This window comes from Oncorhynchus masou, chromosome 25 (assembly GCF_036934945.1).
Source record: "Oncorhynchus masou masou isolate Uvic2021 chromosome 25, UVic_Omas_1.1, whole genome shotgun sequence".
In the NCBI taxonomy this organism is placed as follows: domain Eukaryota; kingdom Metazoa; phylum Chordata; class Actinopteri; order Salmoniformes; family Salmonidae; genus Oncorhynchus; species Oncorhynchus masou.
The window spans coordinates 8,098,904-8,111,490 of NC_088236.1; the positions used below are offsets into that span (position 1 = coordinate 8,098,904).

Below are 12,587 nucleotides of genomic sequence, written 5' to 3' on the forward strand. Positions count from 1 at the left end.
GTGCAATATACGACTGATTGTTGTCCTATGGACAGAGTCTCCCACCTCAGCTGTAGATCTCTGCAGTTCATCCAGAGTGATCATGGGCCTCTTGGCTGCATCTCTGATCAGTCTTCTCCTTGTATGAGCTGAAAGTTTAGAGGGACAGCCAGGTCTTGGTAGATTTGCAGTGGTCTGATACTCCTTCCATTTCAATATTATCGCTTGCACAGTGCTCGCATTTATACGGAGACTTGATTACACACAGGTGGATTGTATTTATCATCATTAGTCATTTAGGTCAACATTGGATCATTCAGAGATCCTCACTGAACTTCTGGAGAGAGTTTGCTGCACTGAAAGTAAAGGGGCTGAATAATTTTGCACGCCCAATTTTTCAGTTTTTGATTTGTTTAAAAAGTTTGAAATATCCAATAAATGTCGTTCCACTTCATGATTGTGTTCACTTGTCGTTGGTTCTTCACAAAAAAATACAGTTTTATATCTTTATGTTTGAAGCCTGAAATGTGGCAAAAGGTCGCAAAGTTCAAGGGGGCCGAATACTTTCGCAAGGCACTGTAATTAAGCCAATTTGTGTATTGATGATTCAATTTATAAGCTAGGGTTTGTGCAGATAATCAAGAATTTACGATAATCCGAATGAGACCAATCGAGGTGACGATTAATAATTGACTGCTATTGATATAAAAGATCTTCAGATCTTTAAGACAGTGGATTCGGGAGATAACCGCTCTATATAAATGAATGCTTCCGTGGTGCCCCAGGTTATTAGTGGTTTAATTGTTGCAATTTAATCAGTCAGAGACACACCACTGGTATACCCCAGGGCTTGGTACTAGGTCCTCTTCAGGTTCTGTCTACCGGTGTCCCCCAGGGCATGGTACTAGGTCCTCTCCTGTTCTGTCTACTGTGTCCCCCAGGGCATGGTACTAGGTCCTGTCCTGTTCTGTCTACTGTGTCCCCCAGGGCATGGTACTAGGTCCTCTCCTGTTCTGTCTACTGTGTCCCCCAGGGCATGGTACTAGGTCCTCTCCTGTTCTGTCTACTGGTGTCCCCTAGGGCATGGTACTAGGTCCTCTCCTGTTTTCTCTACATGTATACACCAGAGCTTACCATGGCAAGTCCTGCTCTTCTTGTCACTATAGAAACCGTGTCCACAGTCTGGAGTACAGTATCCATCTCTTAGGTAAGTGTTTTGTCTGCACACGGTGCAGCGACCCATCCCCTCACACTCCACACAGTCAGCTGAGCATGCTGGGTAACAGGAAGAGAGGAAACAACACAATAAGTGTGACTTAATCAGAAGCTCAGTTATGATGATTGACTGCCTCAATAGGGTCTGTATGTAACTGGGCTGAAACTAGAAGAAAAAACAACAACAACACTTTCAACAACAAAAAACTACTGAAAAACCCTGTTTGTTCTAAATGAAGAGTCTTACGTGTATCTTTCTACGTTTACATCATTATGACATCACATTTTATGTATGTCTCTGCATAAGTTGTTTGAATCAACCCAAAACAGAGCTGCATAGAGAATGATTACACGGTAAAATATGACGGAGTAAATGTAAACTCTTAATTGAAGAAAAACTCACTCTGCCACAGAGTAACATTTGGTCCCAGTCTAAAAAGAGTAAAACTCACTCTGGCAACAGAGTTATTTTTACAGAGTGGTATATATGCTCAATTTAGTGTTGATATTTAACTCTGAGTCACTGCGTTTCATTCTGTACGGTATTCATTGAAAATAACTGTTGTTGTTTTTTTTAAACTCTCTCTGCAGTGTCGTTCAGTATTCTAGAGTTAATTATTTTGAGTAATGTTTACCCTCACAACATAATCGCAAGAGTTAATTAAACTCCTGTGGAGTCAAACTCAACACTATTTGGGGGTTTATATGGTCCCATTTAAGGTTGCATGCAATATGACATCAAATCTCTATTTGGTATCCATTTATGAGGGAGGATTGTTCAGCAATTTTACATCACCCACAACTTACAATCAGAACGCATGTCAGAGCAGGGAGGAGAGAACTATTGTTAGACTCCAGAATCATGTAAACAGCAACAGCCTTCTCAGTAACGGTCGCAATACATCAAACCATTTACAGATTAGACTAGTTGAGGAAAATGGATATTCTATATCATTGCGTAGTAGTTAAATTTAAAAAAAAATAGCCCATGTACATGATTAAACACAGATACTGAAACAAACAATAACAAAAAAAATATACCTGCAACAGTGGACAATTAATGTCCCTCCCGCATATATGGATACACGGTTTTACCTCCCTGTCTCTGGCTACTCTTAACAGAGTTAGTGACTCAGTTAGTGACTCAGTCCCAATCCAAATCCCATTACAAACACTATGTTTCTACTCTGTGATTTCAACTCTCTTTGATTTACTGCGTAGTCTTACGTGTACAGAGCTTCAGAGAGGAGTCCAAGAAGAATGTCCTCCCACACTCCAACACACAGTGGCCCTGCAGGGTGGAATAAGGAGTCTGGCATCGCCCACACTGGCCTGGCCCGTGGCACACTTCACAGTGTTCATCACAACCTGGCGCACAGAGAGAAGGAGAGAGAGAGAGACAGAGAGAGTGAGGAGACATGGACATTGACAAAGAGAGCGAGGGGACAGAGACATTGACAGAGTGAGCGAGGGGACAGAGACATTGACAGAGAGAGCGAGGGGACAGAGACATTGACAGAGAGAGCGAGGGGACAGAGACATTGACAGAGAGAGCGAGGGGACAGAGACATTGACAGAGAGAGCGAGGGGACAGAGACATTGACAGAGAGAGCGAGGGGACAGAGACATTGACAGAGAGAGCGAGGGGACAGAGACATTGACAGAGAGAGCGAGGGGACAGAGACATTGACAAAGAGAGTGAGGGGACAGAGACATTGACAGAGAGAGCGAGGGGACAGAGACATTGACAAAGAGAGCGAGGGGATAGAGACATTGACAAAGAGAGCGAGGGGACAGAGACATTGACAGAGAGAGCGAGGGGACAGCGACATTGACAGAGAGAGCGAGGGGACAGAGACATTGACAAAGAGAGTGAGGGGACAGAGACATTGACAGAGAGAGCGAGGGGACAGAGACATTGACAAAGAGAGCGAGAGGACAGAGACATTGACAGAGAGAGCGAGGGGACAGAGACATTGACAGAGAGAGCGAGGGGACAGAGACATTGACAAAGAGAGTGAGGGGACAGAGACATTGACAGAGAGAGCGAGGGGACAGAGACATTGACAAAGAGAGTGAGGGGACAGAGACATTGACAGAGAGAGCGAGGGGACATAGAAATTGACAGAGAGAGAGTGAGAAAGAGAGATAGAGAGAAAGAAGGGACATTGACAGAATAAGAGAGGGGACATTGACAGAATAAGAGAGGGGACATTGAGAGAGAACATAACACAGGTTAGAAGGTAAAACTGACTTAAAACAGACAACAACACTGAAAGATTTAATAAGTTAAACGATCATTCTATTCAGGCACTTACTGAGGCATCTCTCCCCATTCTGGTAGGACCCTGGGGAGCAGCCCTGGGTGCAGAGTCCATCCTGAAGAACGTGTCCTTCCATGCACTGGAGACAGTCAGTACGCAGAGGACCCTCACATTCATTACAGCTCCAATCACACTCTGGAGGAGGGAGGGAGGGAGGGAGGGAGGGAGGGAGGGAGGGAGGGAGGGAGGGAGGGAGGGAGGGAGGGAGGGAGGGAGGGAGGGAGGGAGGGAGGGAGGGAGGGAGGGGGAGGGAGGGAGGGAGGGGGAGGGGGGGAGGGAGGGAGAGGGAGTTGGGAGAGAGAGAGAAAGGGAGGGAGGGAGAGGGAGTTGGGAGAGAGAGAGACACAGAGAGAGAGAGAGAGAGAGAGAGGGAGGGAGGGAGGGAGGCAGGGGGGAGGGAGGGGTTAGGAAAGAAGAGAAAGGAGAGAAAGAGAGACATCAACAGAAACAGATTAATAGAAAGAGAGTGTCAGAATGAGAGAGAGAGATCGACTCAGTGAGCACAGCCTTGCTATTGAGAAAGGCCACCGTAGGTAGACCTGGCTCTCAAGAGAAGACAGGCTAATTTGAAAACAAATCCAATCTTGATAAACTCCCATATCTATTAGGTGAAATACCACAGTGTGTCACCACAGCAGAAAGATTTGTGAGCTGTTGCCACAAGAAAAGGGCAACCAGTGTAGCAGAAACACCATTGTAAATACAACCTATTGTATATTTATCGGTTGAACTATTTGCACATTGTTACAGCACTGTATACATCCAATAACATTACATTTGAAATGTCTATATTCTTTAAAAACGTACTTTCTGATTGTGTATTTCCCTTTTTGTTTATTATCTATTTAACTTGCTTTGGAAATGTAAACATGTTTCCCATGCCAATAAAGTCCTGTGAATTGAATTGAGACAGAGAGAGGAAGGGATTACAGACTCCTGAGAAACATTCTTATTAAACTCCTGATGATTAAGTCCTGATGACTAAGTCCTGATGACTAAGTCCTGATGACTAAGTCCTGATGATTAACTCCTGATGATTAAGTCCTGATGACTAAGTCCTGATGATTAAGTCCTGATGATTAAGTCCTGATGACTAAGTCCTGATGATTAAGTCCTGATGATTAAGTCCTGATGACTAAGTCCTGATGACTAAGTCCTGATGACTAAGTCCTGATGACTAAGTCCTGATGACTAAGTCCTGATGACTAAGTCCTGATGATTAAGTCCTGATGACTAAGTCCTGATGATTAAGTCCTGATGATTAAGTCCTGATGACTAAGTCCTGATGACTAAGTCCTGATGATTAAGTCCTGATGATTAAGTCCTGATGACTAAGTCCTGATGATTAAGTCCTGATGACTAAGTCCTGATGACTAAGTCCTGATGATTAAGTCCTGATGACTAAGTCCTGATGACTAAGTCCTGATGACTAAGTCCTGATGACTAACTCCTGATGACTAAGTCCTGATGATTAAGTCCTGATGATTAAGTCCTGATGACTAAGTCCTGATGACTAAGTCCTGATGACTAAGTCCTGATGACTAAGTCCTGATGACTAAGTCCTGATGACTAAGTCCTGATGACTAAGTCCTGATGATTAAGTCCTGATGATTAAGTCCTGATGATTAAGTCCTGATGACTAAGTTCTGATGACTAAGTCCTGATGACTAAGTCCTGATGATTAAGTCCTGATGATTAAGTCCTGATGACTAAGTCCTGATGACTAAGTCCTGATGATTAAGTCCTGATGACTAACTCCTGATGACTAAGTCCTGATGACTAAGTCCTGATGACTAAGTCCTGATGATTAAGTCCTGATGATTAAGTCCTGATGACTAAGTCCTGATGACTAAGTCCTGATGACTAAGTCCTGATGATTAAGTCCTGATGATTAAGTCCTGATGATTAAGTCCTGATGATTAACTCCTGATGACTAAGTCCTGATGATTAAGTCCTGATGATTAAGTCCTGATGATTAAGTCCTGATGACTAAGTCCTGATGACTAAGTCCTGATGACTAAGTTCTGATGACTAACTCCTGATGACTAAGTCCTGATGATTAAGTCCTGATGACTAAGTCCTGATGACTAAGTCCTGATGATTAAGTCCTGATGATTAAGTCCTGATGACTAAGTCCTGATGACTAAGTCCTGATGATTAAGTCCTGATGACTAAGTCCTGATGACTAAGTCCTGATGACTAAGTCCTGATGACTAACTCCTGATGACTAAGTCCTGATGACTAAGTCCTGATGATTAAGTCCTGATGACTAAGTCCTGATGACTAAGTCCTGATGACTAAGTCCTGATGACTAAGTCCTGATGACTAAGTCCTGATGATTAAGTCCTGATGACTAAGTCCTGATGACTAAGTCCTGATGATTAAGTCCTGATGATTAAGTCCTGATGACTAAGTCCTGATGACTAAGTCCTGATGACTAAGTCCTGATGATTAAGTCCTGATGACTAAGTCCTGATGACTAAGTCCTGATGATTAAGTCCTGATGACTAAGTCCTGATGATTAAGTCCTGATGATTAAGTCCTGATGATTAAGTCCTGATGACTAACTCCTGATGACTAAGTCCTGATGATTAAGTCCTGATGATTAAGTCCTGATGATTAAGTCCTGATGATTAAGTCCTGATGATTAAGTCCTGATGATTAAGTCCTGATGACTAAGTCCTGATGACTAAGTCCTGATGATTAAGTCCTGATGATTAAGTCCTGATGATTAAGTCCTGATGACTAAGTCCTGATGATTAAGTCCTGATGACTAAGTCCTGATGATTAAGTCCTGATGACTAAGTCCTGATGATTAAGTCCTGATGATTAAGTCCTGATGACTAAGTCCTGATGACTAAGTCCTGATGACTAAGTCCTGATGATTAAGTCCTGATGATTAAGTCCTGATGATTAAGTCCTGATGACTAAGTCCTGATGACTAAACCCCGATGATTAAGTCCCAATGATTAACTCCTGATGACTAAGTCCTGATGACTAACTCCTGATGACTAAGTCCTGATGACTAAGTCCTGATGACTAAGTCCTGATGACTAAGTCCTGATGATTAAGTCCTGATGACTAAGTCCTGATGACTAAGTCCTGATGACTAAGTCCTGATGATTAAGTCCTGATGATTAATTCCTGATGATTAACTCCTGATGACTAAGTCCTGATGATTAAGTCCTGATGATTAAGTCCTGATGATTAAGTCCTGATGATTAAGTCCTGATGATTAAGTCCTGATGATTAAGTCCTGATGACAAAGTCAGACTGACATAGCAACATCAATAACAAAAATAAAAATGACAACAACAACTGCCCCAGCTAACGCTGCACAGTCTCTCTACCTTGCCAGGTTTACCCAGGGTACCCAGGTAGCAAGCGGCGTCGCGTTGGGTGTGTGTGTGTGTGTGTGTGTGCGTGCGTGCGTGCGTGCGTGTGTGTGTAACTAGCTCAGGGGATAAACAGTGTTGATTCTATTGACTGACTGGCTGCTGTGTTGAAACACCTGCTGAGATACTATCCAGCCACCGCTCACACACACACACACACAAACACACCCTTAAGCACATATGCACACACAAAACACACACACCTCTTCACGGCTCCCTGAATGGTAGGAAATAAACTCCCTCCCTCTCTGTAGTACTTGTCTAATTCTGTCAGCAGAGTGGGAAGTGCTTTTATACCTGAGGGGCGGAGCTGATTTTGCTTGACAAAAACCTGATTACGTTATCTCACCACAGATAAAGGAGCCGCTGAGGCCCGCTAGCAAACAGCAGTCATATCCTCCTAAAACACTGTTGTTGTTGCTGTTGCTGTTGTTGTTTATGTTGTTGTTTATGTTGGTGCTGTTGTTGTTTATGGTGTTATTATTGTTGTTTATGCTGGTGTTGTTGTTGCTGTTGTTGTTTATGTTGGTGTTGTTGTTTATGTTGTTGTTGCTGCTGCTGCTGTTGTTGTTGTTTTTGCTGTTGTTGTTTATGTTTATGTTGGGCTTGGTGTTATTGTTGTTGTTGTTACTGTTGTTGTTGTTTATGTTGTTGTTTATGTTGGTGCTGTTGTTGTTTATGGTGTTATTATTGTTGTTTATGCTGGTGTTGTTGTTGCTGTTGTTGTTTATGTTGTTGTTGCTGCTGCTGCTGTTGTTGTTGTTTTTGCTGTTGTTGTTTATGTTCATGTTGGGCTTGGTGTTATTGTTGTTGTTGTTACTGTTGTTGTTGTTTATGTTGTTGTTTATGTTGGTGTTGTTGTTTATGTTGGTGTTGTTGTTGTTTATGTTGTTGTGGCTGCTGCTGCTGTTGTTGTTGTTGTTGTTTTTGCTGTTGTTGTTTATGTTGGGCTTGGTGTTATTGTTGTTGTTGTTGTTACTGTTGTTGTTGCTTATGTTGTTGTTGTTGCTGCTGTTGTTGTTTATGTTGGTGTTGCTGTTGTTTATGTTGTTGTTGTTTATGTTGTTGTTGTTGTCCATGTTGTTGTTGTTGTTTATGTTGTTGTTTATGTTGGTGTTGTTGTTGCTGTTGTTGTCTGAATTTAGGTGAGGATTTCTGCTTTGTGCCACTAACCCAGACATACTGTAGTCTACCTTGATGATTGATCTGATGGGCACAGCTGTCGTACTGTTCTGTCTCTATGGGCTGGGGTTAAGGTTAGGGTTACTGTCAGGCCTACTGTACCTCTGCAAGTGCGGATGGTGGTGTTGAGGTAGTACTGATGGGCACAGCTGTCGTACTGGCACTCCCCGAACATCAGAACCTTGCCCGGGTCACGGCACGACGTACACACTCCTCCCATCTCACAGGATAGACACTGGCTGCCACATGCTGAAAGACACCGTACATCATGATGTTAAAGATGGAGATGAAGAGACAGGGTCCATATGGAAAAACCCCAGCAGACACTGTGGCAATAAACAATGTTAGCCTGGTAAATGTAGTCTACAGGTCTGTAAAACCTGTTAAAGATGGAGATGAAGAGACAGGGTCCATATGGAAAAACCCCAGCAGGACACTGTGGCAATAAACAATGTTAGCCAGGTAAATGTAGTCTACAGGTCTGTAAAACCTGTTAAAGATGGAGATGAAGAGACAGGGTCCATATGGAAAAACCCCAGCAGACACTGTGGCAATAAACAATGTTAGCCTGGTAAATGTAGTCTACAGGTCTGTAAAACCTGTTAAAGATGGAGATGAAGAGACAGGGTCCATATGGAAAAACCCCAGCAGGACACTGTGGCAATAAACAATGTTAGCCAGGTAAATGTAGTCTACAGGTCTGTAAAACCTGTTAAAGATGGAGATGAAGAGACAGGGTCCATATGGAAAAACCCCAGCAGAACACTGTGGCAATAAACAATGTTAGCCAGGTAAATGTAGTCTACAGGTCTGTAAAACCTGTTAAAGATGGAGATGAAGAGACAGGGTCCATATGGAAAAACCCCAGCAGACACTGTGGCAATAAACAATGTTAGCCTGGTAAATGTAGTCTACAGGTCTGCAAAACCTGTTAAAGATGGAGATGAAGAGACAGGGTCCATATGGAAAAACCCCAGCAGAACACTGTGGCAATAAACAATGTTAGCCTGGTAAATGTAGTCTACAGGTCTGTAAAACCTGTTAAAGATGGAGATGAAGAGACAGGGTCCATATGGAAAAACCCCAGCAGGACACTGTGGCAATAAACAATGTTAGCCTGGTAAATGTAGTCTACAGGTCTGTAAAACATGGGTGGAGGGAGAAAACACTTTTTTACCTCTGCAGCGTCTGTCTCCTTCGGCATAGTAACCCAGCGGGCAGGTGGGGGCACACAGCCCTGAGGTCAACAGAAAGTTGGGGGCGGGACAGGAGGTACAGGACAGAGGCCCCTCCCCACTGCAGCCCTCACAGGAAGCATGGCATCCTGGGAGAAATACACAGGAATGTAACTGAATTAACAATCAACAAATCAGCTTAAACATAAACTAAGCAAGGACTGGAATGAAATGTAATGATTCAATGTATTTGGCAGGAATAAAACCATGCAGAAAAACAAGAAGATGGGATGTGTAGTGAAGCCTGTAGTGAAGCCTGTAGAGAAGCCTGTTTATTCAGCTCTTTCTTAAGACCAGACTCTATAAACCGTGTAGACAAATGTGTATCATTTTGGGATTTCTGAGAGTTTTACAGAACAATGAAATGCATAAACAGTATACACAATTACATCCTTCCAATGTATGGAAAGTTAAATACAACCGAACACCAGCCTTTTCCAAGTTAAATACAACCGAACACCAGCCTTTTCCAAGTTAAATACAACCGAACACCAGCCTTTTCCAAGTTAAATACACCCGACTACCAGCCTTTTCCAAGTTAAATACAACCGAACACCAGCCTTTTCCAAGTTAAATACAACCGAACACCAGCCTTTTCCAGGTTAAATACAACCGAACACCAGCCTTTTCCAAGTTAAATACAACCGAACACCAGCCTTTTCCAAGTTAAATACAACCGAACACCAGCCTTTTCCAGGTTAAATACAACCGAACACCAGCCTTTTCCAAGTTAAATACAACCGAACACCAGCCTTTTCCAAGTTAAATACAACCGAACACCAGCCTTTTCCAAGTTAAATTAGAACGAACACCAGCCTTTTCCAAGTTAAATACAACCGAACACCAGCCTTTTCCAAGTTAAATACAACCGAACACCAGCCTTTTCCAAGTTAAATACAACCGAAAACCAGCCTTTTCCAAGTTAAATTAAACCGAACACCAGCCTTTTCCAAGTTAAATTAGAACGAACACCAGCCTTTTCCAAGTTAAATTAAACCGAACAACAGCCTTTTCCAAGTTAAATTAAACCGAACACCAGCCTTTTCCAAGTTAAATACAACCGAACACCAGCCTTTTCCAAGTTAAATACAACCGAACACCAGCCTTTTCCAAGTTAAATACAACCGAACACCAGCCTTTTCCAAGTTAAATTAAACCGAACAACAGCCTTTTCCAAGTTAAATTAAACCGAACACCAGCCTTTTCCAAGTTAAATACAACCGAACACCAGCCTTTTCCAAGTTAAATACAACCGAACACCAGCCTTTTCCAAGTTAAATTAAACCGAACAACAGCCTTTTCCAAGTTAAATGAAACCTAAGACTAGCAATACATCATGAGCTGACAGCTGTGATTTGGGATTTCTATTGGAGAGGCAGTTTGTTCACATCTTCACACTAAACCATCTTTGTTAATATAATTGTTCTCGACTTCCTCTATCGTCTTTGGTGTTTCTGTCTGACAACACAGAGCATCTGTGTTCTCCTCTGACAAGTCCTTCCCTTGTTAACACATGTTCCATGGTACATGAATATACCTTGTGGTGTAGCGACTGCTGTCACCCAGAGACAAATCTCCTATTGACAGAATACTACACAGATAAAGAAAAAATGGTTTTCCTCCTCTTCTTCTTCTTCTGAGGAGGAGGAGGAGGAGGAGGAGGAGGAGGAGGAGGAGGAGGAGGAGGAGGAGGAAAGATCGGACCGAAGCGCAGCGTCGTAAGTGTTCATATTTTAATGAAATATACCCGAACATTGAATACAAAAGAACAAGAGAAATAAATGAAAACCCGAAACATTTCTGTATGGTAAAACACAGACACAGAAAACAACTACCCACAAATCATAATGGGAAAACAGGCTGCCTAAATATGGTACTCAATCAGAGACAACGATCGACAGCTGCCTCTGATTGGGAACCATACCAGGCCAAACACATGGAAATACAAAACATAGAACAAAAACATAGAATTCCCACCCCAACTCACGCCCTGACCAAACTAAAAGAGAGGCATAAAAAAGGAACTAAGGTCAGGACGTGACAAACATCCGAACTCTCTCTCTCATCCCATCTCTCTCCCTCTTCTCTCTCTCTCTCTCTCTCTCACACTCTGTCTCTCTCTCTCTGTCTCTCTCTCTCCCAACTCTCTCTCTCTCTCTCTCTCTCCCAACTCCCTCCCTCTCTCTTTCTCTCCCTTTCCCTCTCAATCCCTCTGGCCTAGGTGTGTAGTGATTACAAACATTCATTATATGTGTGTGTGTCTGTTCGCATGCTTGCGTGTGAAATATAACTTACTCTTGCAGGCCCCGTGCCAGGGGTAGTGGCCGAGGGGACAGTGGGTGACACAGTGGTCTTCTAGCAACAGGGTCCTGACAGCCTTACACCACAGACACACACTGCCCACGCCCGTTCGTAGGTCCGCTGCACAGCGCAGGCAATCACTGTTGCATTCTGGGAACAGAGAGGGCAAAGGTCACACACAGCAGCTTACAAAAGGAATCCCTCAAGGTTCAATTTTAGGGCCGCTCCTGTTTACAATGTATATTTATGATATTGGATTGATGATACCGAGTAGTGTTAAAAACACAACACAGACTTCAGACCTGAGTCTAGCTAGGACTATACCACCTTACTCCAGCACAAATAGGGCTTTATCATACCTTCATACTCCTATCACCACTATCATCACTATCACCCATATCACCACTATCACCCCTATCACCACTGTCACCACCATCACCACTGTCATCACTATCACCACTATCATCCATATCACCACTATCAACACTATCATCCATAACACCACTATCACCACCGTCACCACTATCACCACCGTCACCACTATCACCACCATCACCACTATCACCACTATCACCACCGTCAATACTGTCACCACTATCACCACCATCACCACTATTACCCCATCACCCCTATCACCACCATCACCACTGTCACCACTATCACCACTGTCAATACTGGCACCACTATCATCCATATCACCACTGTGACCCGTGTCACCACTATCACCACTGTCACCACTATCATCACTATCACCACTATCATCCATATCACCACTATCACCACTATCGTCCATATCACCACTATCACCACTGTCACCACTGTCACCACTATCACCACTATCACCTCTATCATGCTCACCCAAAGACATAGATGATAAAGAATGCCTCTTTATCTAATGATGTGACTGGCTAGCTGGCTGGCTGGCTGACTGGCTAGCTGGCTGGCTGGCTGACTGG

General features: G+C 43.2%; 1 protein-coding gene across 1 annotated transcript in view; it reads right to left on the bottom strand.

The window, feature by feature from the left end:
* The window catches only part of LOC135513727 (extracellular matrix organizing protein FRAS1-like), a 400,333-nt gene that overhangs the window by 137,920 nt on the left and 249,826 nt on the right, over window positions 1–12,587 (bottom strand). The window contains exons 21-26 of the mRNA XM_064936617.1: window positions 11,626–11,781; window positions 9,273–9,419; window positions 8,198–8,344; window positions 3,513–3,653; window positions 2,422–2,562; window positions 1,114–1,254 (exon numbers count right to left, since the gene is read on the bottom strand). Coding sequence (XP_064792689.1) covers window positions 1,114–1,254; window positions 2,422–2,562; window positions 3,513–3,653; window positions 8,198–8,344; window positions 9,273–9,419; window positions 11,626–11,781 — 873 coding nt within the window. The remainder of the gene's footprint in view (window positions 1–1,113; window positions 1,255–2,421; window positions 2,563–3,512; window positions 3,654–8,197; window positions 8,345–9,272; window positions 9,420–11,625; window positions 11,782–12,587) is intronic.